General features: G+C 45.2%; 1 protein-coding gene and 1 long non-coding RNA gene across 11 annotated transcripts in view; one reads left to right on the forward strand and one right to left on the reverse strand.

The window, feature by feature from the left end:
• Positions 1-17,526, forward strand: part of LOC125089739 (uncharacterized) — a 140,690-nt gene extending 123,164 nt beyond the window's left edge. Inside the window, exons 4-10 of one of the 3 annotated variants that reach the window (XR_007124040.1) lie at positions 5,807-5,994; positions 6,313-6,533; positions 10,922-11,020; positions 12,439-12,588; positions 13,072-13,167; positions 14,465-14,684; positions 16,845-17,526. This is a non-coding gene — a long non-coding RNA (uncharacterized LOC125089739). Of the gene's footprint in view, positions 1-5,806; positions 5,995-6,312; positions 6,534-10,921; positions 11,021-11,130; positions 11,624-12,438; positions 12,589-13,071; positions 13,168-14,464; positions 14,685-16,588; positions 16,720-16,844 lie in introns of those variants that run through there. The other 2 variants (XR_007124041.1, XR_007124042.1) reach the window with 2 other exon arrangements.
• ZFHX3 (zinc finger homeobox 3) overlaps positions 1,635-27,012 on the reverse strand; it is a 276,951-nt gene continuing 251,573 nt past the window's right edge. For 7 of the 8 annotated variants that reach the window (XM_047712137.1, XM_047712134.1, XM_047712138.1 and 4 more), the window contains 3 exons: positions 18,250-18,352; positions 11,521-16,962; positions 1,635-7,483 (listed from right to left, as the gene is read on the reverse strand). In XM_047712137.1, coding sequence (XP_047568093.1) covers positions 5,808-7,483; positions 11,521-16,962; positions 18,250-18,352 — 7,221 coding nt within the window. In that variant the 3' untranslated portion in view covers positions 1,635-5,807. The remainder of the gene's footprint in view (positions 7,484-11,520; positions 16,963-18,249; positions 18,353-27,012) is intronic. The other variant, XM_047712135.1, reaches the window with a different exon arrangement.

The following is a 27,012-nucleotide window of genomic DNA, read 5'->3' on the forward strand; positions in this document are numbered from 1 at the left end:
AGTCCCTTGCCCAACCCTCTTTCAGTGTAATTCAGGCGCTTAGAGATTTTCTGATACAAAGGGCTCAACCATCACTGAGGTTTGGTCTTATTTTCTTGTTAAAAATTTATCTGTAGAAGAATTTGAATTGTAGTCACCTTCCTCTAAAGAGCTGAGGCAGCAAAACCTCTCTGCAAAATAGTTCCATTTAAAATGTTTCAGTGTGATCCTGCCATATCCTAAAATAATTATAGCTTAGAAAGGCAGACATGGCTTTGGGTCTGAACAATTTCTATCCTGTACCTTTTCGTGGGATCAGAAGAAAGATCAGTGACCTAACTCTTTGCCAAGAAAACATACTGACATAGAACCCATGTGCTTCTGTGTGAACACCCAAAAGAAAGGTACAGTGTCTGCAGAAAACAAGGGTTTTATTAGGGTTAGTATTAAGAACACTACTTGTTTGGCATAGAGGTTCTAGTATTGGCAAGGGAACCAGTGTTTCCTTTCTAAGCACTAGCGGTTCCTGTGCCGGCTGTAGAATTCTTTGAAATTTTTAGCTAATAGGGTCACTGCTTCTTCTTGAATGCCTGGTCCAGGAACTAAGAAGACTTAGTTGACAATGGCTGTCAGAACCAATAGAAGAGGATTTCATAGCTTAACTCTGAGTAGTAAAGACCCCTGTTGGCCAAGGGCAGATCTCACAGACCTTGCAGGGACACAGCTAGCCTGCAATGCTGTCCAAGCCCATCTCCTAGAGTTTTGTAAATTATTTATCAGCTGTGGCTATAAATTAGAGATGAATGGAAGGCCTTTGGGCCTGATCTTGGATGTACTCCTTATTAATGAATTTCAGGGATTTTGTGCTGTAAGACTTTTTTTATGAGGACTGAGTATTCTCTTATATGTAGTCATGCCTGATGCTATTACTATTTTGCAGACTGTTCTTATCTCAAATTCTGCTCTTAAAGGGGTTTAGAAAAGTCCTTTGGTAGGAAAGGTAAATGTAGCGAATCACCCACTTAATTCAACTTACCTTTTATATCCTTCTGCCATAAAGAGTGGATCCAATTCCCATCTCAGGAAGGTTTAACTTACCTCTCTTCCGGCTATCAGCAAAACTTACTTGCTCATGGTTGTGCCAAGTGTCCACAATTCTCATGGAAACATTTGGAGGAAAAAAAAAAAATACAGGTACTATTAGGGCTCTTGAGGGTCAAATATTATCCAAGTTGTCAGGCTTACCCTTCTAAAAGAAATAAGCTAGTCAGCACCATAACCAAAACTTGTTGCATTTCCATGAACGCCAAGAGATGGGAAATACATGGACACTTAGAAATACTGTAAGAGCCGTGTACCCGGAATAAGTACATGCAACCTCAAGATATTGTTCAAATTTAAACTTTGCCAGGCATCAGTCTTTTTCTCTCTCACACATGCACACACACAAAATCTGATGGCGTAAGACAAGAACTTTTGCTCATATTTTTTTAATGTATCACAATGAGCAGGAAACATACTTGATGAAATATTTTCAAAGGAGTATATTCAATTACCATCTACAATCAACTTAACTATGACAACAAAGTTTTGTGACAAATTTTTTTTTTTCAGTTTGAAAGTTCCATGTGGTTCTGTTTGTTAGTCTCCATGTATTTTGGTACAGTTCGAGATCAGCATTGTTACAGTAACAAAAAAGCTAACAAGACTACATTATAGAAAAACACCAAGAACATCATTTTTGGTTTCACTTGCTCTATTTTTTTTTTTGTTTTTTTTGTTGTTTTTTTGTTTTGTTTTTTGTTTTTTGTACATTGCAAAGGCTGTTCATATACCTCTTCACCTCAGGGTCACGTTCATTTATGCTTTCTTTCCTACCCAAACTTGCCCCCCTCCCCCCAGCCCAAGAAAGTAAACAAACCAAAAAAAAACTAGTCAAAGCTTTGTTTCACAGTGGGCAGTATCTCAGCGCCAACAACCAACCAACTCAATTTATGCTTCTATTTAAAATGTTTTAATTTAATTTATTTAAAAAAAATATATGTCCATGAACATCAAGTGCACTGGCTTGGGTCACTGCCTCTCTCTCCTGCAACTTCCTGCCATGCCTGATAAACTCAGGTTTAAACACATGCCGTCTGTTTTACTTTATTTTCAATCATGTAAAACTTTGGCCACATTCATCTCTTTAAATAGCTTTTAATTAAAAAAAAAAAAAACAACTTCCTAGATTTATTAAACTTTTCCGTGTGAGTGTGTGTGTTTTTCCTTCTTAAGTTTTTGTTTGGAAGGATGGAAGAATGATGGTTGAAATAAGTTCCATTTGGTGGGTTCATATGGTGCCATGACTGACCGGTGTCAAGCGCCAACCCATACTTTGGAGTATTTGAAAAAAGAAAAACAAAAAAACCAACAACAACCAATCAAAATATGAAGTGTCAATAGAGGTGAAGAACTAATTTAAAAAGTGAGTTGAGATATCCTACTCAGCTTCTTACTATGCAAGACAGGAGTTAAATTCTAGTGAGACCAATCTAAACAGTTGAGCACTGTAGTGAATTCATGCTTTGTAAAGGATACCAGTCATAGCCATAGTGGATGTCAACCCACAACCATCTAACTAGCTCATGTTTGACCTCTAATTGTCACCATCACTGACTGCTTTGCTACTTCTGAGTTAATGCTGAGAATTATTTTTTCTTTTTTGAATGAACATATATGTGGGTGGTAGAGCTGTAGAGGAAAGCATCAAATGTGCAACCCACTCCAGGATGAAACAATCACATAACCCCTCTGAGAAACACAGGTGGGTGGAAGCATGCTTAGCCAATCTACCCAGCCACCTTGCTGTTGCCAAATACACCCACAGGTCAAGGCATGGCATAACAAAACACTGACAGTCACTCTGCCTCACAGAGGGAGGATGGCATAGTAGCTCAAAACCAACCAACAAACAAAAAACACCATTGTGGAGGGGGTGGCTAAATTACAAGGAAATGAACTTAAAGTTGAGGGAGGGAGGGAAAGGGATAGAAATTGCACTATTACCAAGCAATATCATTTTTTAAAACAAAGTTTTCAGAAAAAACCTAGTAGAATTTGATAGGTAAAGCTAGTGTTAAATTGTTAATTGGTATCACATAGAGAACCAAAAACAAAAACATTTTTTTTCTATATGGTACAGACACAGAGTAACATACAACAGTTAAATGGCAAAAAATATATATATATTTCATAGAGTTACAAACAAGATAAAATAATGGAAAACAAAAAAAAACTGTACAACTTTAAAATTTAAAAATGTTCATCTCAAACACAGGGAGAAATACAAGAATTCTTGTTAAAAGAAAATAGCTTGTTAAAACAGCAAATGTTTTTGTGTACTCGTTTTTGACACCTTATGCTACAACTGGATACTGGTATGAATAGTTAGATGGTACTCTTTAGTATTTCTACTTAAAAAAATTTAAAAAAGGAATTTGCACTGTGCATCAGCCTAGTTAGAAATATATACAACAGTTCAGGGTCTACTCTTTCATTAAACCAAAAACAAATTCATAAAAATAAAACAGTCCCGGCTAAAAAAGAAGAGGAAAAAAAAAAAGAAATCCATTTTCAGATCTTGGAATGCTCCAGTCTTTTGCAAAGTCGTTGAGTGGCTTCAGCACTGGGGAAAGAAGCCCGAAAGATGACCAATGGAACCTGCATTCACAGTCTTCAAAGTTCCCTTTTGAAACATAAAGAAGAGAATGAAAGGGAGAAGGATTTCACACTTTGGGGGCAAGGGGAGATTGTTTCTGTTGATGTTTGGCTATGAAAAGTGAAACAGCAAAGCATCTACTTGTCTCCAAAATCTACGTTTTAGCAGCACAAAGTTTTCCTTTCAAAGTTCAGACCGTTGTTTTAAGATGAGAAAGGGAGTATGTTGCATTGTGTTACGTGGTACAGGAATACAGATATTAACATAAATACAAGTGCCTCACATACGGTTCCTTTTTTGCTCTCTGTCCATTGCTACCTGCTTCTCTGTTGGCCGCGCTCTGGATCACTCGCCGCTCAGACTGCCTAACACAAGGACAAAACTTTGAAGTAAAAAATGTGTCTTTTGGTATATGGAATTGTCATTAACAGTTGCCTCTCTGCTTGCAGAAGAAGCACATAACAACCTGGGAATCTTTTGTTTATTCTTTCTTTTATTAAACTAAGTCTTGTTTGTTTAAATCAGAAACAAATTCTCAAGTAACAAGAACCCTTTCCCTTTTTTCTGCATCAGCAGTGAAAGGGTGTGTCTTTGGATTTTATTTAAAGCATGAAATTTCTTTTTCTGAGAGGAAAGAAAACAAAAACAAAACCCCTAACCAAAAACTTTTTTAGAAAGAAAAGCACACAGTCCAATTACACAAACCGAAACAAATGCTTTAGTTTAGGAAAAGAATATTTGAAGCATCCACCAAACAAGGAAGAAAAGAAGGGAAAAAAAAGTTAAAGGAAAGATAAATAAAAATTAAATGGCACAAGGCTTACAGACATAGGTAACTAGAATTATATGCCTTTAAAAAGTTTCAACTCCCCAACCAAAAATAATCTGTGAGGATCCTAATGACCCCTAGAACCTTTTGAAATTCTTTCTTTAGTTTTATAAAATAATTCTGCAGCTACCCTCTAAGAAATGAAGGCAGCTACCTTAAGTGGGAGATTATAGGGTGGGAGGAGGAAGGAGAAAGTGGAATTAAGGGACAAAGGGGAGAAAAGCTTAGGCGAATCAACGGATTGCAATCTATTTGCTAGGAATGAACAAGACAACATCAAATGAGGAGCTGTCAGCTGGACCATACAAAAAGCTAAATGTACACAAAAGGTTTTTTTTTTTTCCTTTAAATCTACCATACTGCTTCAGTTCATTTCCAATGCAACAATCTACTCAACACCAAAAATGGTCATATCTATCATAAATACAGAAAGTCAGTTTTTAAAACTTATTTTTTTTTAAGCTACAAGTCCTCAACACTCTGTGTGTGGGTTTTTCTTTTTTTCTTTTTTTTTCTGAAAATGGGAGTGCTTAACTTTTCCCCTTGAAATTGGCTTCAGCAGAAAAGCTATCCCTTAAATCCCCAGAAAGCTAAAGCAGTTCACATTGTTTTTCTCGAATACTTTCTGCCCGTTTTTTAAATTAACGAAATAAAAAATCTTTTCTGGAACAAAACAAAAAAACAAAACAAAACAAAAAAAAAAACAAAACTGAAAATATATTATAAAACAATGATTCTGAAAACAGAACAAAGTGTGAGCGATTGACCTGAGAATAAAAAGACATTACATTTCTTTTTTTCTTTTAGCAAGCCATTGGTATCTGAATGCTAAGATAGCAAGAAATTTAAAACTGTAACAAGGTGGACTGCTTTCCCATACAGTGCATGCCGGGCTCCTCTGTGCTATCAACGTGGGGGTGTTTATTGAAAAGGGGCAAATATACAAGGGGTTTAAGCTCCAAAGACATTAGGGAGGCCCTGCGGACTTCTGTTTCCCAGACCAATAGTACCTTCAAAAGGACACGATGTAACAGGGTTAAGGTTTTTTTTTTTTTCTTTTTTAATATTAAAAGAAAAAAAGAAAAGACGAGAATGTAAAATCACCGGCATAGATAGGTATATGGGAAAACAACCCACGCTTTTTCTTTTTTTTCCTTTTTTTCTTTTTTTTTCTTTTTTTTCTTTTTTTTTTTTTTTTTGGTTAGAAGCTTTGGAATTGCAGTTAGTCTATTTGTGAAATTGGTTTGTTATTAATCTTTTTATTTAAATTCATTTGTTTGTATTGTTCATCTTCAAAGCTTACAATCTGAAGGTGTCCGTTCCTACACTGGTCAGACCACTGTCCTTGGGGCAGCTGGGGTCTTTGGGACCCTCCACCGGGCTCGCCGGTCCGTCGGACTTTTGGCTGAGATCCGTGTCAGACTCCTCCGAATAGTCGTCTGTTGGCATCGAGGGCTGAACCCCTGAGGTGCTGCATGAACTTGAGGTAACCGTTGAAGATGAGGAGAGAGGAGGAAAAGAAGGGGGCTTCGCGGCTGAAGCCCGGGAGACCACTTGCGGCCAAGACTTCCTGGAGGCGTGGGGGGAAGCGGAGGACGAGGAGGGGGCGGCGGCCGACGGGGGAGGGGGGCTGTCGTTTGAGTGAGCGGCAGACTGCGAGGTAGATGCGGTGCTAGGATCGGGGAAGCAGGCAGAGTGAGGTAATAAACTAGGGTGCTCTTTGGCGTTTCTTGCTGCTCTCGTGATTGTTCTGTGTTTGTGCAAGGCCGACTCGAGATGTTGACTCAGAGCTTCCTCCCCACAGAGCGCGCTCTCGCACGCCAGGCAGTGGTACGAGCCGCCGCCACTACCGCCGCTGCCGCCGCCGCCGCCGCCGCCGCCACTGCCGCCGCCGCCCGTGGGGACGTGAAGCACCATCTCTTGCAGGTTCACCACAGACTGGCCGAAGAAGCAGAGGGACTTCAGGTGGCTCCTCGCCGCCTCCTCGTCACCGAAGCCCGCCTGGCACTTGCGGCAGACCAACTTGTACTGCACCTTTGGAACAATGAAGGGGTCATAGAGGGAGTCCGCACTTTTGCTTTCCGCTTCTGGCTCTTCGGGGGGTTTCGGCAGGAGGGGGGACACCTCACGGGGTGCGTTTTTCTGCTCTTCTGGTTTGGGGGATTCTTTGGCAGGGTCTTTGTCTGGGGAAGCAGCCCCCTGGGGGACTGGGGTTTGGCTTACTTTGGGCTGCTGCTGCACTTTTTGCTGCTGCTGCTGTAGTTGCCGCTGCTGCTGCTGCTGGATCGCCTCCTGCAGACTCTGCTGGTATTGCTGGTACTGCTGCAGTAGGGAGCCCGGGGACAGCCCCATCAGGGCCTGCGACAGCGCTGGGCTGTAGGGGAACAGGCCTTCCATGCCATACATAGGCTGCAGGTACCCGCTCTGCAGGGCGCCAGGGATCTGGGGGGCATAATAAGGAGAGAAGCCTGGTACAAAGTAAGGAAGGAACTGGCTCGTGAGCAACGCCGTGGGGTCTGAAGTCAAGGCTGCCTGCAGGGCCTGCAGCTGTGCAGGGTCCACTGCGTACTCCATGGCGGGCAGTGGGGCCGAGATCGTGGCTGTGGCCGCTGCGGGGGCCTCTCCTTTCTCCTTCTTGGGGACAGGGAGGGGCTCCCCTTTCCCTTTGTGTGCCTTTTCCTTCTCCTTTACCTTCTCGCTGTCTTTGTCCTTGCGTTGCTGTTGCTGCTGTTGTGGTGGGAGCTGTGGCGTCGGGGGTGGCTGAGTTGTGGGCGGCGGCGGCTGCACCTGTGGCTGCTGCTGCTGCTGGGGTTGGGGGGGTTGCTGAGGGGCCATCGCCATGGTGGCTTGTGCTGGGGTCGGGGAGCTCAGCGATGCTGAGGACGGTTTATTTGGTAACCCAGATGTGGGGAGGCCAGGGGAAGGAACTGTTGTGCTGGGCAGACCCATCAAGTTCGCTTTAGGAGATGTTAAAGCTGAAAGAAATGAAGACAGAGAGAAAAAAACATAGGTCAGTCTGGGGTGGTGAGGCCGAAGCTCAAGATGTTTGACTTGTGTCACTGGCATTTAGTCTGAGATCTCAAGGTTTCAAGTTCAAAGACCCTCTCAAAACCACCATTTTCAATAGCAGGTTCTCACCAGGCTCAGGGTTGGATAGCCTTGTATTCTAATCAGTGCCCAATCCTGGGGCAGCTCCCCTACTTCTCCTTTCAGTTAAACAACTGTTAACCTTCCTGCCACACATGCCACACCCACTGATTCATATGTTCTTTGCCCAGTTCCCTAACCTAGCTGTTCCAGCTGGGACATTTGAACCAAAGGCCTTCATCAAAGCTCCACAGAAAGAGTGTAGCTAAGGGGCCCCACCAGAAGTTGTAGAAGAGTGAGGTAACAGGAGACAAGAGCAAAAATGCAAGAAACCTGGCCCAGCCCCAAGATTGTGTGAACAAGGGGCGCCTGGGTGGCTCAGTGGGTTAAGCCGCTGCTTTCAGCTCAGGTCATGATCTCAGGGTCCTGGGATCGAGTCCCGCATCGGGCTCTCTGCTCAGCAGGGAGCCTGCTTCCCTCTCTCTCTCTCTCTCTGCCTGCCTTTCTGTCTACTTGTGATCTCTCTCTGTCAAATAAATAAATAAAATCTTTAAAAAAAAAAAAAAAAAGATTGTGTGAACAAACAAATGTGCCTCTCTGGCCTCCACTGCTACGACTGAATGGATGTGTTAAGAGGGCAGAGAGGAGGAGGAGCAATGGGAAGAAACCCAAACAATCCATTCAGGGAAAACTGTCCCATTGCTTGGCTCAGCCGATCTGTTTTAACCAATCTGCTGAAAACTGTAACCATCTAGGAAGACGACTGTGAACTTTACTGGCGAAATGAGCATTTTCTCTTCCTACACATTTGAATGACATACAGAAAGGCTGCAGATGCTTGATAAAGCACCCCCAGGAAGAGGAGAAGAGCGGTATCAGAAGTGTTGGTACCACCGCTTTCTAAGACTTCGCAATCTACTCATACTTATGGGTAGCAACTGTCTTTGACCAAGTTACTGGGTCCACATGGGGTACAACCCCATCTGCAGTCACACTCTGCCTATAAGGCCTTCACCCAGTCCAGAGCCCAACATCCTATTTCTTTCCTGGTTTGAGTCTTTTGTTCCAGGGTGATGGAAGACAGCATTGCTCCTTATACAGCAAGCTGCAGGTGCATTAAGACTAGCAAGGTGGTGGTGGTGGCGGTGGAGGAGAGCAAAGTGGGGCAGGGAGAAAAGATGTGCTAAATGATGAGATGCTGAGAATTCCACAGGCAGCAGACCTCGGATCATTCCATTCACCACACTTAAGACACTAGACCATATTCATCCCTTCTCTTCAAAGGGCACCAAAATGTAAAATAAAAAATCCCACAGCTCACTATTTCATCTGGACCACCTTGTGCCAGAAAGCTGGGGATGAGGGGGTTCTATAACATTGATGCTGTCCTTGTGAGGAAAAAACGGAGAAGCCCAGACCTGGGGGAAGACAATGCTGGCTTCATACTGGTGCAGCATGTAAAAACCTTCAACCTTCAGATGAAGAGAATAAGGCTGCCTCGAGGTGCCAATCCCAGAAAAATATCCACTAATGTTTGGAAAGCCAAGGAGAATGCTTTCCTTGGCTTTATATAGCAGCATTAATTTGCTCTTTCAAAACAGCACAGGGACCACTGAGATGAAGTCATCCAATTTCCTCAGTGCACAGAAGGAACTGAAACCAGAAAGAAGTATCTGACTCTGAAAAATGCCAGTAAAGGTTCACTGGTTAAACTGGCATGTACAAGATGGAGGGTGAATGGATGAGGAATTTGACAACTTAGGACATGGTTCTTTCTGTCTACTTCTACACAGCAGGCCTGTTCCAAGTTGCAGGTTGGAGCCAGAGCCAAAAGATCAGCGAGGCAAGGGAAAAACATCTAGTGATTTCTCCATCTCTGTGGCATCAGGCTTTCAGGAGAAAGATCTGGGTCAGGAGGTCTTAAACTGACTTCTGTATCTTGAAGAGAAAGAAATTTTAAGGATCATTTACAGAATCCTAGCTGTATTTACCAAGCTCTGTACTAACCATGTTTGACGTAGTAGCTCAGTATATTCTCAAAATAATTCTGTGGCCTCAGTTTTCTCATCAGCAAGATTAGAACCAAGTAAGGCATTTCATCGCCCTGATACCGGTCATGCACCTCTGGAGTCAGACTGAGGCAGTGTGGACTGCGTGCTGCTATGTGGCCTTAGGGCCACTGACTGCTTGGAACCTCAACTTTCTACGATACATGGTTGTAGTGAATAAATGAAAGGTCATATGGAAAGAGCTTACCATTGGACCTAACATACTTAATACAAGTTCCTTCCCCCATTCCAGATCCAGTGTTCCTGTGAGCTGTGGTATAGTCAGGTGGTGGTAACTGGGACACACTGGTAACCCTGGTTGCCTCTAATAATTAAGAGCATACCTTTCTATCTTGAGTCCACTCTTAGTGGTCAGAACCTGAGTAGCTCTAAACATATACCTGTTGACTGACTGGCTCATATTGGGTGTTGTGGAAGGAGCACATAGCACTGGGAGCCTGGAGGCCTGGGTGGGAGCTCTGGCTCCTACCCTAGCTTGCTGAATGGTCTTGACCTCTCTGGCCCTCAGTTTTCTCATCTGTAAAACAAGGGGAATAGATCAGACATTCTGGTTTATTTTTTTTTCCCACATTATTATGAAATTTGGGGCCATCCCAAGCCCTTCTGTCAAGGTCCTGGGCTGCAAGGGTAATTCAGGGCCTAGACACTTTCCATAGCTTGATTCTTGGCTTTTGTCTAGTTGGCTTTATCGTGATTCTGTGACCTTACTTGCCAACAACTATAAGCAATGACTTATATATCTCAATGCCTTTACCACTTCAATCCCTGGGAACAGAGACCCATTTTGAAGGCAAGGAAGCACTCTGAAGGGCTCTCCTTTGGTAAAGGTGCACTGGTCAGTGCAGGCCTGGGGTGGGACTGGGTTGGTTGGGGGGATCTTGCTGACTTGCACCTCAACTTCACAGGATCCTGGAGGTTCAATTTAGGAAAGACAGCTGGCTGTGGAGAAGACAGGTGAGGGCAGAGGAGGAGGAACAAGAACGGGACACAGGAAGAACTATCAAACTCCCTATTAATAATAGAAAAATAAGAGTACCAAGTATATGACTGAATTAGGGGACTGGGGGGATCAGAGAGAGAGAGAGACGGGTGAAAGGAAATGAAGGGGTGATGAAGACTCCTAAAAATGAGCATTAATGTTTTTTGTCTGCAGATTCAGTACTGTACTGCTCAACACAAGAGTCCTGGTCAGTGCATTCAAGTACAAAGGTAGTCTCAATATAATGGAATTAGTATAACCACTGTTGTTCTGTCTAGGTAAGAAGCCCAGGAGTAAGGATCCATTTATGAGAGCTTCTTCTCGATAGCAGTTCTGCCAGAACAGCTCTCTAAAAAAAATACAGGCGGGGACCACAGGTAAGGACAAAGACTGACTTGATTTAAGTTCTCTGGAACCAGTTTCCATAAAGCACAATCCAGAATTAGCTACAGTAATCAAAGGTCTTCTATTTTCAACAACTATCTAGATGGGACTGGCAATTTCACAAAGACTGACTGGAAGGATCTATGCTGGAAACCTTGTTCCTGAAAATAATCCAGGACTTAGGATGCCAGGACCCTCAAGTTCTTCCTGTAGCATACACCCTGGTAGTGTTACTGCACACAGGGCAAGAGAATCATTTCAGAGCAGACTGTTCAAACCAGAGGGCCCTATCCCTGAGACTGGGAAGTCATAGAACCACAGCACTAGGGAGACTTAGTGGAAGGCACCGGAAGTTCTGTTGCTATTAGAAAGCTAGAAAGGGAAGCTTCTGCTTATCTGTCCAACATTCAGAGGGCCTGGGTAGTAGCCCCAGAACAAAGTACTGTTTGGGCAACTATTTAATGCTGTAAGCATCACCTCGAGCAGAACCCACCTGTGTTGGATGGAGTAAAGCCCGGCAAGGAAGGGCTGTTGAGGCCGGGGAGCAACACAGGAGGAATGCCCTGGAGCGCTGGATATGCTGTAGGAAGGTTAAGAGCCTGAAGAGGGGCATTGTCAAACATCCCTTGCTGCTGAGCTGCCAGTCCGAGGACCTCATTGGCCTTTTTAATCCGGTCCAACTCTTGTTGAGCCATCAACTGACGTACAGTGGCTGGGTCAAAGTATTCTTTCTCCTTGTCCAACTGGCTTCCAATGGTGTCCTTAACTTTGGAGATATGCTGCTGGGAAAAGATATGGTCACGTACAGACAGCCGAGCGCTGTACTTGATGCCACACAAAGTGCACTCTGTTTTCGGTCCCTCGTAACTTGTTTGGTTTATACCAAAATGCTTGGCCATGCTTAACTTGGACTTCTTTTCTTTTGCCCGGGCATTCTGGAACCAGACCTGAACAACTCTCTTTGGCAGTCCAATATCATTGCCCAGGACCTCACACTCTAGCATGGTGGGCGTCCTATAGTCATTAAAGCACGACTTGAGGACTTTCAGCTGCAGATTGGTCATTTGAGTGCGAAAACGTTTCTGCCCTGGCCGATCCCCACTGTCTCCAGATTTGCCTGCTGACCCACTTGCACCAGGACTCGGGGAGCAGGGGTCTGCAAGGCTCGAGGTTTCACTGTAGTCCACTGTACCTTCATTGTCATATTCCTTGCTGTAAAAGCTTGGGGCTGGGCTGACCAGACCAGATGACAACCGATCTTCATACTCAGACATTGCCATCATGGCTGCTTTGGTCAACCCTTCACTGGGTGCAGAAGAGGATTTGGTTTCAGTTGCTATTCCCGTCGCACTGTCATTATCTGCATTGCCCTCATCTCCAGTAGTGGTATCTGTGATTGCTGTGTTGACAGAGGAACAGTCATCATTGTCCAGCTTAGTTTGGTCAAAGTTCAGATTAACTGAGGACATGGAGGGGCTTTCAAAGTCTTCAATCCCTTCCACCTTGATGGAAGAAGGACTAAGAAGAGTTCGGGGAGACAACTCCATGGTTTTACTCACAGGTGAGAGGGGGACACCTTGGCCATCACTACTGCTTGGGGTTAGGTGGGAAAAGCTGGCTCCATCAAAAATGTCCCCTTTCATCTGGAGTCCCCCATCGCAGTCTAAGAGCATTGCAGACAGAGTTAGGTTGTAGCCTGCTCTCTTGGCTTCATGCCAATGACGGGACCGGATATGAGCCTCGAGGGCAGTCTTGGCTTTGAAGAGTGCTCTGCAAAAAGGGCATCTTCTGTGGGCCTGCGCTGGGCCCACAGCCCGGAACTGTCCTTTCCGTTCCCGGGCTCGGGTATTCTGAAACCAGACTTGTACCACACGTTTCTTCAAGCCCACCTCGTGCGCAATATGATCCAACATCTTTCGAGTTGGATTGGAGTCTAATAGATACTTTTGGTACAGAATCTCTAGCTGTTCTGGTGTAATGGTTGTCCTCAAACGCTTGTCTCTCTGAGGTTCTTCTCCTCCCGTGCCACTGTCATTTTCTCCAGGGCTTGCACTGGCCTTTTCCTCCAGCTTCCTCTTCAGAGTGTTCATTGTGGAGGTTGGAGTCGAAGGAGACGTGGCCGAGCTGGCTGGAATCTGAGGTATAGCCCCAGAGAGCAGCTGGCTCGCCAGGAGTGGGTTACTAGGGTCAAAGAGCATGAAAGGCATATCCAGTGACCTGTCCAAAAACTGGGGGTGGATGAACTGGTTCTGTGCACTCAGGAAATGAAGCTGCTGATGCTCCTGCCAGTGCTCAAACGACGGAAATGCCAACTTACACTGATCACACTGGTAGGGGATTAACTGAGGAGGTAGGTTTGCCAACTGTTGAGGAGTTGACGTGTGGAGGGGCTTGAGGGGCAGGTGGGAGAGCTGGGAAGGACTGGGGCTCGACTGGGGTAAGGGGCACTGAGGCGGGGGTGCTTGTGGAGGAGGCTGTGGTAACGAAGTGGGGGAAGTGAGCTGTGGCAGCTTTTGCTGGGCCGCGTTTGTCTTCTGCTCAGGCTGGTCTTGCTGCAGCTCTGCCTTTGGTTGTCCTTGCTTTTCTTGGGTTTGGTTTGGCTGTGCACTGGGAGGTTCAGCCTGCTTTGGCTTCTCATCATTTGCCTCTGTTTTTGAACTGAAAGTGGCCAGTTCGTCGGCCTCCGCTGTGAGCTGTAAGAAGGCGGAGGAAGCTGTGTTGGCTGATGGTGCTGGGGCGCTGTAAGCCTGTGCGGGCATTGGGGTGCTGCAGGAGGAGCTGGTGGGTGTCAGGATTTCCATGGCATCCATAGAATCCTCATTTTGGCTGTCATCCTGCCCCTCCTCATCCTCATCCTTATAACACAGCTTCTTCTGATGCTTGATGAGATCAAAGATGCGCTGAAACACCAGGCTACATTTTTTGCACTGGTAGTTCAGGTTGCTTGTTCGAATATACCTATCATTTGTAAGCTCACGCCGCTCTCCATCTTTACCCTCCCCCTGATTCTCATAATTTTTCCTGGCCTTTTGTCGGGCATTTTGAAACCACACCACTATGACTCGGGTTGGAAGGTTGAGTAAATTAGAGAGTTGCTCAAATTCGTCATCCTTTGGATAAGCATTGGCATCAAAGAAGTCCTGTAGGACCCTCAGCTGGTAGTCAGTAAACCTTGTTCTCGAAGACCTCTTGCTTCCCCAGTACTCCTGCTTCTGAGGTTCCGGCGAAGGGGGCCGGGAGTCGAGCTTGAGCTCCTCCAGGCTGGTGATAGGAGGATTGCTAAAGTTGTAAGGGGAATCCTTGTTCCGCTGACGCTCTTTGAAGAGGGTGTTTCTGAACCAGTGCTTGATCACTTTCTGGGGCAACCCAGACTTGTCTGCCATTTCTTTGATCTGCTCTTCACTGGGGGAGTTGTTAATGTCAAAATACTGGCGCAGGACCCGGAGCTGGTCGTCGGTGATCCTGGTGCGAGGCCTCTTGTTCTGCTGTTGGAGCAGGCTGGGATTGAGCTGATGCTGGTACAGCTGAGCCAGGTCCGCAGGCAGAGGCTCCACAGGTCCAAGCTGAGGGGGCAGCTGAGCCGGCAAGGTCTGCAGTGGCATCGTCTGCATCATCAGTGGTGAGAAGATGGGCAGCTCCATGGGCATGGAGAGTTGGGTGAGTGGCACGGATGGCTGGGTGGGTGCAATCGTGGGTGAGGTGATGGGTGGTGCTGACGCAGGGATGGCTGGTGTGGAAGCGGGCTGAGGCGGTGCTGCAGGAAGAGGGGGTGGAGGAGGTGGGGGGGGAGGTGGTGGCGGTGGCTCTGGGGTCTGGGGCCTCAGGGGGTACAGTTTGTCGTAGTGCTCTCGGTACTGTTTAGCAAATCTCTCTAGCTGTTTAAAGGGAAAATAGTTTTGATGAACATGCTCTTGATGACTCTTTAAAATCAAGATGTTAGAAAACAACTTGCCACAGGAGTCACACTCAAGCTTTTCCAGATTCTCTCCCTGCTCAGTCTTCCCATTCTTCTTCTGCACCTTCTGCTTGTTCTCATTGTACTGAATGACCAGCTCAAAGCCAAAGTTCTCCAGCAGGGCCTTGGTGGCGTTCCCTCTTGCATCTGAGGCAATGCGTGGAGGGAGCATGGAAGGCTCAGAACTAGCTGCTGGTGCCAGCTCTTTCTTCTCTTTAGCCTTCAAGGCATCTGGCAGCGATTCCTTGGGTCCCGGGTTGCCCTCTCCCACCTCGGCACTGTCCCTCTCTCTCTGGCTTTCTTTTTCCTTTTCTTTGATGATCGGTTTGTTTTTCTTTTCGGAGTGCTGGCTGGGTTGTAGCAGGGCAGAGTGAGTCTGGGACAGAGAGAGCTGGCTTTGCTGTTGCTGCTGCAGGATCTGCTGGTGGCTCTGTGGTGGGATCTGAACCTGAGCCTTCAGATCGTCTAGCAGGCCCGCGCCTGTCCCCGTCAGTGTCAGCGCCCCGCTGGTCACTGGCAAGCTCACCTCGGGGTTGAGCTGGAACTCGGCGCTGGGGATATAGAAGGGGAAGAGGAGATGCTGCTGTTGCTGCAGTTGCAGCAGGGTCTCTGTGGTCATGGGGAAGTGAGGAAGCAGGGTGGGGTTAAACAGCTGGGACTGGATCAGGGCAGCCTGCTGCTGCAGCTCCTGCTGCAAGTGAGCTTGAACTTGGGCCTGGGCCTGGGCCAGTGTCTGTGCTTGCTGCTGCTGCTGCTGCTGCTGCTGCTGCTGCTGCTGCTGCCTGGATGCAATCATATCCGCCAGCTTCTTCCGATTGGCCTCCTTGGGCTCTGAAGGGGAAGTGATGGTGGCACTGATGGGATTCCCCAGGGGCGGCATCCCTACACTTTCAGTGGTCACTTGGCTCAGTAAATTGGCGCTCGGAGTGATGCCAGCGCTGCTTGGATTGGTGGTGGTAAAGGTGTTACTGCCACTGGTGCTCACAGGACTTGGGGTGGAAGAGCTCAGGGAGACACTGCTGTTGTTCCCCGTCCCGTTGCTACCGCCACTTGCAGCTTCCAGCTTGGCTGCTCGGGCCTTGGTTTGATGCAACACAGACCGCATGTGGATCTCCAAAGTGGAACTCTGGCTATAGGCCACGTTACAAGTGTTACACTTGAAAGGTTTGTTGTCTGGGCTGCTGGTGGGTTCTGGCTGACCAGTTGCCGATTCCTGAAGGGCTCTCTTTAACTTATGCAGGTGGGAGACAGAATTGTAGTGCACTAGTAGGATGTTCTTTTGAGTGAAAGATTCCTTGCAGACTGTACACTTGTAAGGGCGAGAAGGGTCTAGAAATTTTTCCATGGTGAAGTTGGGGCCTTTTCTGAAAGGTAGAGCTCTCTTTGGCTCTGAGCCTGAATCTTCTTGTACTGACCCAGAGTCGCTGCCCGTTGGGCTCTGTTTGTCTTCTAAGTCACTCTCTTCCTCCTTGTCTTCCTCAACAATTATGGTGTGGTCCTCTGCCAGGGTAGGGTCTCCCATAGCCAGGAGGTCCCCATTGGCCAGAAGACCTCCATAAAGCTGTTGGATGTCAGCCTCACTCAGCTCCAGGTGGCTTGTCTCAAGGTGTTTTTTCAGAGCCTGAAAAGTTCGGAAACTACGCTGACAAAGACAGCACATTGTGGCAGCTCTGATCACGTGGTACTGAGAATGGAGCTGCAGCTTTTCAATGGTCTTGAAAGCCAGGCTGCACTGATTACAGCGATACTTGTACACATGGCGATCTGACACAGGCAGCTGAGGCCTCTTGGCATGAACCTCATTGAAGTGCGTCTGAAGAGTGGCAGAAGTTTTGAAAACCTGATTGCACCCCTTCTTCCAGCATAGGAAGCCGGAATCTTCTCTCACAGAGCCTGGGTCAGCAGAAGAGGGCTTCAGATCTCCACTGTGCTCTGCGCTTACAGAGGGCAAGATGTTCTTTCCCAGATCCTCTGAGGTTTCTGTAATTAAAAAAGAAAAAGAAAAAAAAAGAAAAAAAAAGCCAAGCCCAGTGATAAAGAAGGCTTTGTTTCAAGGATGGCACCCACAGCTATCTACCTAGCGAGTCCTTGTGAACACTGAATCTTATAGTAAGGGAAATACCCAATTGGAACACAGAGTCTTTCCACACAGCCCCTGAAAAGAGTATATACTATAAGCAAGTGCACATGAACAGAGGGGACTAAAAGGAAATAAAGTTGCATGCATAATAGGTCTGTATCCTATCTTGGATCTGTTTTTACATGCCATTCAGTTGCTTGACTCGGAATCTTGAGTTTCTCAAGAACTGGTTTGAAGGTTACTGGTCTTAGACTGGATTCCCCTTTTGCGTGGACCTGAACTAAAAAATATGTGAATTAATGCTATCCTAAATTGTGTTTTAAATTAATTAAGATAACTGTTGTCCATTGCAATATAAGAAATTTTGGAATATGTTTTTTAGCATAATTTGTTAAAACTTTTGACTGACCTCTCTGTTCCATAAGAAATGAACATTCAACTGGCCATTAAATTATATAAAAATTTTCTACAGTGATGTCATCACACCCATATTCTGACCCTTTTAAAGTCAGCTGTTTACCTTCTAATATGGAAAAATTACAGGGTGGGGGAGTTGGGGCAGTAGTGGGGCTGAAGTCTTCCCAACTGAAATCTTAGCTGCTGACAAAAGGTCAAAGATGGAGGGCAGCCTCCTCTAAGTGGAGGTCTAATGACCCATCTAGCTAGGAACCACTGTGGGGCACCAGCACATGTCTAAAACAATGTTCTTTCTAAATGTACCTCTCTGTAAAGTCCTAAGGCGATCCCAGAAGACTCAAGGAAGAACTCTGTGCAGAGGAAAGTTAGAGAGACAGCTAACCCAGTGCTCTGAATTCCTTCGCACGCTCCAAACGTCCCTAATAATTAAGTCCTAAGAGATTGTTTAACAGCTGAGAATGGGGAGTCACGGGTCTACTGACAATCTCTGGTTCTTCACTCCCTAAAAGTATAATCTAAGGGGAAATGTGTCCACCAAAATCCCGCTGGTTCTCACCGTATTTTCTTTCCACTTTAAACCATATGAATGGTATATAAATACATGCCAAGAGCCAGAGTATAAGGCAGGTGACAAAAGTGCCCCCACATCTCTTGATCAGTTACATTCACCTTAGGAGGACTGTAAGAATTCTTGGCACTACTGCTCAGTGAAAATTTTGGCCCAATATTTCACTTCATTCCCATGTGTAGGGATCAAGAATGACACTAACCAGGCTGCTTTCCTGCCTCCTCCAAAGTGGAGTTCCCATCTCGGTCTGGAACAGCTGCTGGCAGGAACATACTGCTGGGCATCACCATCTCAGGGGTGGTCACCTGAGGAGTAAGAGGCAGAGAAATGAGGAGGGTCAAATGGACAGGAAAGAGACACGAAATAGGGAAGTGTGTAAAAATTATTTAATAAGCAAAATTAGCCTTCACCAGTGTAAAGCTGGAAGTGTCACTTTTCATAGCTCAGTGAAGATTCATGTTTATTAGACAAAGCTCACATCAGTCAAAAGTGTTTCTACGGTTACATTCTGGACATAATTAGCAGTGCACACTTGAAGAATAATCTTATTATTAATATTTTTCCTTTATGCAGAATTTTGACTTTGATCACTGACAATGTTTTGTCATGGGCTGTGAAACTTCTTGTGCAACCAATTAGGTAGATAAGTTGAAAGGCCCACCTTAAGCTGCTGAAAACATAATAAGGGCCCTAATTAAATCATACCTAGTAAAGTACACTGTAATCTTGAAGCAGGGAGCATTGTAGTACTGTTTTCAAAATGTATTCAGGCAAGAAGAGGAGGGGAATAAGAGCGAAGGAAAGGGTAAGAAGAAAAGAAGAGAACAAAGAGAAGGCCTTAGCCTTCACAGACACACTGCAGACACACTGGCAGATTCTCCAGGAAACAACATTTTGTAACCCTTTAGAAGCTAGATCAAGTGCAAACGAGCATTTCTTACGACTCACTTCAGCCAGGATTTCTGCTAGAGTCTTTGCTTCAGATGCCCACCATCAGAGGGAGCATCTGGCCAGTGTCCCAACCACACAGGGTAGGTACCCTACACAGCATTCTACACCAGGGTAGCCTCACCTTGACCATGGCTATTTTTGCTAATATAGCAATTATAGCAATTCCAGAATCAGCCTGGATCAAGTTAGATCCTCAGACATTTTTCTCCAGGCTTCTGACATCTGGCCAGAAGTTTGCCTGAAGAAGTTATCATTTGCCCCACATTAACATGATAAACAGCCCTCAAATTCAACAGAACGATAAAAGGTTGTTCATTTAAAAAGAAATAACATTCCGGGGCACCTGGGTGGCTCAGTGGGTTAAAGCCTCTGCCTTCGGCTCAGGTCATGATCCCAGGGTCCTGGGATCGAGCCCCGCATCGGGCTCTCTGCTCAGCGGGGAGCCTGCCTCCTCCTCTCTCTGCCTGCCTCTCTGCCTACTTGTGATCTCTGTCTGTCAAATAAATAAATAAAATCTTTAAAAAAAAAAAAAAAAAGAAGTAACATTCCTTTGCCTGCTATAGGGTAGAAAGGCAGTAGGCATGATCTTGCGAAATGAATTAGAAATGGTCTCCTGTTTGATGACAGCCTGAGAAATGAACTGAAGAGGAAGTACAGTCACAACACTAACCTTTCTACATGGCTTCCAGCCGTACCCGAAGGAATTTTTTCCCATGAAACTCAGGTATAATATCTGTACTTGCTGGTACGGAGACTGGAACACCTACTTTACTATTCAAAAATTAAATAGTTTAAATAAATTACTATTAATTTTTAATGTTTTTAAGATCCTGGACTTGCTTAGAATAGCTGAGGACATGGTCCCTAGAAACACTGGTTGGCAGGCTGCATTGCTAGGGGAAACCCAGACAACGGTCTCTGTAAACACCAAAGCGATAACTCCTCAATACTTTTAGGGGTATTCGAATCATCTCAGCAACTCACACGCTTATAGGTGTAAAAATTAAGCAACAGGCACTACGGAGAAGGATTCTGCGAAAGCTAGTGTTTATGAAGAGCAGGTGCAGGGCAGGTGAATGTACGTGACACAGAATTGCCGCTCAGAGACATCTGCACCCTCACACAAAGCTCGTCAGCAGCTGGTTAAGGCTAGCTGTTGATGAATCGTTAGGAATGGAGCAGAGATTGCCAAACTCATTCCATCCATTTTCTTTTTAATAGAAAGCATTTCTGACCAGTATGGTTGGGGAGTCCAGCGGGAATCCAAGAAGTGAAAGGTCACCGATTAATTTATAGTCCTCAGCCAAGGGGGAGCACGAGGTTGGGGGCAAGAGGGGGAGAAAGGGAAAGGAAAAAAGACTCCCCCCCACCTCCTTTCTCGGTTGTAGCTGCAGGATCAGTCCTTTCCAGGGATCTTTAGGAATTATGAAAAATGAATCATGAAAAATAAAAAAAAAAACCCTACAGAGTAAAAAAGAATAAAATTATCTAACACCTCAGCTGCACATCATTATAGAAAACTGTGGGCTTTTTATACGCATTACAGTAAGGCAGACATCCCCTCTAACAGACTCAGTACGACGGATCAGTAATTGTTTTCATACACTTTAATTAGAAAAACTCAGATGGCTATGAATAATAATGGAAAAGAGAGACTTTTGCACTTGAAAGGTTGAAGTCAATCAAGTGTGAATGACGGCAAAAAAGAAAAAAAAAAGACACCAATTCATCAGCCCTCTGTTGTCTCACCGCGACTTTAATCATAATTCCTGATTGGGATTCAAGAAGGCAGTAAGCAGAGGTTCTTTGTCTGCCTTCACCTTCCATCAATTAACTCTTCCCGAAATATAATCATCAACCTCACATGCTCCTCTGCATCTTAATCTGGGCCTCCAAACCTGTAAGTCTTGCCCCATATGTGTTTAAGTAATTACTTTTATCTACCTGCATCCTCTCATCTGTAGTGTACCCAAATTCTCTCTGGAGGGAAAGAAAAGGTTTGGTATATAAAATTTTGATGTGCATGAAACTCTAAGGAGGCAAAGAGGAAGATCTGGAAAGGGCATCGTGAGGATCTAGATATTCTGGCGGGGCCGACCTGCGCTGGCTCTCAACAGAGAGGGGTTGAGAACGGAAGCCTCCTTCCTGCACAGGGCCCCACAGCGGCTCTCAAGACACTGAAGTTCTCGTGCCCGTGTCCATTCCTTCCTCTCCTACTAGCTTTCACGGGTTCTCACTCAAACTTTGGATGTTTTGTAAAGAGCCATATAGTCCTTCCAACAGCTCGTGAAGGGGGGGTCCCTCGTGAGGAAAAGGAGAGTTGGCCAGCATTCCTTCAACACTGGCCTTGGCATCCCCCTTGTTTTCCAGTCCTATCTGGCTACCAGATGGTGTGGAAGGTTCAGACTGTTTTAGCCACAGCATCTGATGGATAGCTCAAAGTCATGGGAGCGGCAGTCACTCCCGTATGCTGAGCACAAGTTCTATGAAGACCTTCCCTTTCCCTAGGTGCACTGCAGCGTCCAGGCTATGAAAGGACACGGCCTGACTGCGGCGTAACCAGCGCCATCCCAGATGCGTCCAGACCTCAGCAGCCCTCAAACACCTGGATGGCACCGCATCCCCTGCAGAGAAAAACACGCATGCAAACAGTCTTTCCTCCCTCCCGCCTCTCTCCCTCTTCCCACTTCTCCATCCCAGGCTCAGAAACCAAAGAGAAAGTTACAGGTTTGGAGAGGTGACAGTACACAGTCAATAAAACAGGTACACTTTCTACATTTCACTATACCACCCTATAGATTTCTTCTAATAATCTGTACACCCACGGACATTCAGTATGTTAAATTTATGTCCCCAGTACTCGGTGTATCGAGGGGACCCAAGACTGTTAAAACAGACTTTTGGGGCACCTGCCTGGCACAGCCAGTTGTGCAACAGACTTTTGGTTTGGGCTCAGGTCACGATTTCAGGGTCATGGGATTGAGTCTCGCGTTGGGCTCAGTGCACAGTCTGCTTGGGATTCTCTCTCCCTCTCCCATGTCCCCACCCCGCCTACGTGCACACACACTCTCTCTCTCAAATCTTTAAAAACAAAAATAGACTTTTAACCTAACGTATAACAAAGCTTGCTCTAGTAAGAAAATTCAATTGATTAGAGCCGTTGTTTCCTCGGAATTTGGGTCTTCCAAGATTGGCCTTGGCAGTCAAAGGGCAATTCTGTGATAATCTTCTAGATACCATATATGATTCCCCCCCGAGTATGCAGGGCTGATGGGCATGTAGGAAAAAACATTCATCTGATCTGGGGTGCTGAGAGTCAGGGAACAGTAGCTCTGCTATCTTCCTAACAAGTAAAGAGATCTCGTATATACAAGAAAAATGTGAAGTTCTGTTCTGATGCTAGAAATCTTCAAGTTTAAGCAGTTCTCATAAATAACAATAGAAATAAAACGTTCCACACTGCTACTGAAGGTCTTAAAGCTTAAGCAATTTCAAAATATCTTCGTGCTGAGAAGGGTGGGCCTCAAGTGACTCTGCTCACCCATCCATTTGACCACCATTCACTATATATCGTACAGGATCCCTGTACTGCACACTTGCAAGATACAGTGAGACACAGTCCTTCTGCCCAAGAAGCTCACAAGACAGAATATTAACCTTTCAGAGATTATAGCCTCAGAAAATCTGATGAAGGCTACAGATGCCTAAAGAAATAGTTTCACACAGAGACTACTGCAGAGAATTTCAGGAAATCACAAGCTCCCCTGGGGGAAAATCCATGGACTCAAGTTAACTATCTTTAGATAGTCACCCAGAGGTGACCTGGGTTCATAAACACTTAGGTTCCTACCTCTGTTGGGTTCACCATTGTTCTGGATTATGATTTGATGCCTTTAAAGCGTCTATCAGGTGAGCTGGGCCCGAAAGCCCTAAGGACACGCCTTATGAACCCAGAGGCTTGGATGTGGGTCTGGTCCCTATTACGGTATTTGGGAGCGGATGCTGGTATTTATTCTTTCTTGGTGAAAGAGGCGGGAGTTATCAGGGCCTTCCTCACTTCTTGTTTGCCGCAGGCCACAGATGTGGAGTGGTCAAACACAGCGCCTCGAGCAGCCAAGGGGTATAGCCTGTTAAGTTCTCATGGGACTGTCCGTGCAAATTCACCTCTCAAAGCCACCTTGTCTGAGGTTAGACTGATACAACCAATGTGTTCCACATGCTGGAAAGCAAAGACATTTTCTTAGAATATGAGTTGAATCTAGTTTCCCTGAGACCCTCATCCCTACAGCCTTAGTTGGCACCGCTCACCTAACTAGGGTATCTTTCTGAAAGGCTCCTTATTACAAGTGAAAAAATACATTCACCCAAAACCTAGACTCCCAAGGAAGGCTCAAATCCTTCACTTTTCAATGAAAATCAATAGAATGAAGAACCTCAAGTGGAAGGAAAAAGAGGAAAAGCCTCAGACACAGGTCTTCCTGATGCAGATCTGGCCAGTCTCTACCTCCTTGTGAATAAGGAATTGGTTAGGTTCAAAAAATGAAGTTAAAACCCACTGCTTCCAAAGCTAAGCATTTGAGCTAGTGGTGCATCTGAAGGCTACAGCGGAAGTCGGGTTGCTCCCTTCTGCACCTAGTCAGCCACTAGGCCTGCCAGCGGGTCTCTGGACTTCTGCAGCCAGCAAACCAGACGACCTCTTGGCAGCAGGGCCTCGGCCATTTTCTCTTGCTTTACTACCTTGCAAATGTGCCAGCCTGGGCACTGGACCACAAGAGGTTAGATGGCCTAGTTCCTCGCTCTTGTTTCCTTCCTAACATCCTTTTTTCTTTCTTTCTTTCTCTTTTAAATGTAAAACTCATGAGGAAAAACTTCAGGGCCACGTTCACATTCTTGTGGGCCAGAAACCAACATATTCCTAACCTGAGTTTAAAAACTAAGAATGAGAAAGACCCAAGAAAGGAGGTGAGTGAGAGAATGGGAAACACAAGAACAGTTAACACACACACACACACACACACACACACACACACACACACAGGGCAACAGCAAAGAGAGTGGGGAAGTAGAATGGATTGGAGAGAAAAGCTTCATTAGACTCAGAGAGGCAAGCAGTGGCAGTATACCAAGGTCACTTCTAATTTAGACCATCTAATTGGCAAACAGGCTCCAAATGGCTATCATCTCACAGGGTTTGGAATTAATGAAGCCCGATTATTTTCATTACCTTCCTCTGAGATAGAGACAAAGTGAGAGAGCTGGTACTCACGCAGGTGCAAAAGCCCCAGGGCTGGTGGTCACCCGCTGCCCCAGTTAGGGGGGGCCAGCCAGCCAGCCTGTCCCAGAAACTCAGAGACGCAGAGGCACAGGAGCACAGGGAGACACAGACAATGACAGAAAGAAATCACAGGAGACAAACTATTGCTTCTGAGTGGGGGCAGGGCAAGGGAGAGAGATGGATGGAGAGAGGGAGAAGAAAGCCGCAGCCAGTGCAGGGTGCAGGGCCAAGAGCAGAGAAGGGAAATCTGTGCATGTACAACAAATAAGGGATAATTAAGAACTAACAAAGGGAGAAAAGATGAAGGGCTAGAGAAAAAGGTGTTCCTGGGCTGCTGAGGACCCCACCTCCATCTCCAGTATGAGGTTATATTTTGTTAAGTGACCGAGGAACAAAAACAATTTCCTCCTATTAATGCTCCAAGAGCCCAGTGGTGTGTCCTGTCACTTAGAAGGACAGTGATCAATTAGAATAATTTAAGAGTATTGAAATGCTTGGTAGGTGGCCCTTCCCATTCTCATGTAGAGGCCAGAAACCAGCCCCCCCCCCACCGCTACCCACCCTCACCCCTTCTTCCCCACAAGAATGGGAATATGAAGGCACAGAAAAGCAGCTCCTACATCCCTACCACCAGCTTAAAATCTGTTAACTTCTCTGTAAGTAGGCAAGAGTTCTATGGAGCCGACACTGGGGGCAGCCTGCTCGGGCAGGTCTGGAGGGGCACTTGTCTTAGGCTTTATAGATTTCCTTCTTTCATATGACGTGTATAAAGACACTCTTTGGAGGTCTGTTTCCAATAGGCCAAGCAGAATGAAGTGCTGTGGGTGCAGTTTCCACAGTGGAGGACCAGAGCTGCAACTGTTCCCAGTGGAGAGTATTTTTCAAGCCCCTTCATCGGTAAAGAGAAGGGGGCCCATGGAAGACACAGATATGAGATGCAGAGCATAAGCAAGCAGCTGTTACCATAGCAACAGACATATTAGACACTGCAGGTTCCTGAAAGCTGTCTGATAAGGTATTATTAAATGAAGCCTCCTCAAAACACTCTCCATTTACAACTGAACGGAAAGACATTGTGTAGAAAGTAATCTATTTCCATTTATCAGGGCGAAATTTACTTTTAGAAGGACTGAAACCCAATTCAAGCCAAATCCTGCGACCTTGGACCCAGACAGCAGCAAATGTTTATCAGAATTTATAGCTTTCAATACCCTGGACATATCCGACGTCTACCAAGAATTGTCTATTGGGTGGATTTTGCTGGCTTTTCCGATTCTGCAGCCGACCGCAGCTGACAGTCAAACCATTTGGCAAGGAAGGAGAGTCACTCCTCTCACTGCCATTCATCCTGGCCACTCAGGGATGAAGCAGATGCAACTTTCTCCTCTTGGAGGATGAATGACCGTACACTGGCTATTCCTTAATGATATGTTTTTAAAAATGGAGCTCTGATTTGAGGGGCATTTTGCATCATGCAGTTTTCAGAGTTTCCTGCTCCAGTTAACCAGGAACAAACAGATATATAGTCAGAAAGCCCAACCAATACTTTCCTATGGCCAATTTTCTAATAAAATTACAGTTAAAATACCCTCCAGAGGCATGATTTTTAACCACAGGATTACTATAATCACTTAGTTGTAAAACAGTTGGAAATTCCACTTTAATACCAAACTTTCCAAAAGAACATTGGCAAATGTTTTGATTCACAGGGCAAATGCCAACCCTAAGCTACAGCCACAAATTCCCCTCCAAACCTGGTTGCTCATCTTTTCCCACAGAACTAAAGGATCAAGGTGGAAATGTTTCATCATCTCAAGGAAAACCGTCCTCATAGCTTGAAAAACCAATTCAATACTGACAGCCATGCAGTAACTCCCATCTTCTCACGTACAAAGTACCAAATCATCCTTACATATACTTTTAAGTAAAGAGTGAAACCCTTATATGATTACATTTCTCATAACTTTCAACTTTGTTTCTGAATCCATTAACTTCCTCTTGTTGCTAGCAAAGTGACTTCCAATACTCAATACATTTCCCACAATTTGCTCACTTTTCAGAAACACCTACATTTCTAATTACGAAAGCAATCCCATTTACAATTGCACCAAAAATAATTAAGTACCCCAGAAATAAACTTAACCACAGAGGTGAAAGGCCTGTACTCAGAAAACTATAAAACACTGATAGGATGCCTGGGTGGCTCAGTCGATTAAGCATCTGCCTTTGGCTTGAGTCATGATTCCAGGGTCCCAGGATCATGGTCCCGGGGAGCCCCACATTGGGCTCCTTGCTCAGCAGGAAGCCTGCTTTTTCCTGTGTCTGCTGCTCTCCCTGCTTGTATTCTCTAACAAATAAATTAAAAAAAAAAAATCTTAAAAAAAAAAACCAAAAACCAATGATAAAAGAATTGAAGACAACACAAAGAAATGAAAAGACATTCCATGCTCATGAAATGGAAGAACAAAACTTTTAAAATATCTACATGACTCAAAGTTACCTACACATTTAATGCAATCCCTATCAACATACCAACAGAATTTTCCACAAAACTAGAAACAAAAAATCCTAAAATTTGTATGGAACCATAGAAAACCCTGAATTGTCAAAGCAATTTTGAAAAATAAGTACTGGAGGTATCTTAATTCCAGACTTCAAGTTATACAACAAAGTTGTAGTAATCAAAACGGTATGGTACTGGCACACACACAAAAAGACACATCAATGAGAAAGAACAGA

The sequence above is a fragment of the Lutra lutra genome, chromosome 17 (assembly GCF_902655055.1).
Source record: "Lutra lutra chromosome 17, mLutLut1.2, whole genome shotgun sequence".
NCBI lineage: Eukaryota > Metazoa > Chordata > Mammalia > Carnivora > Mustelidae > Lutra > Lutra lutra.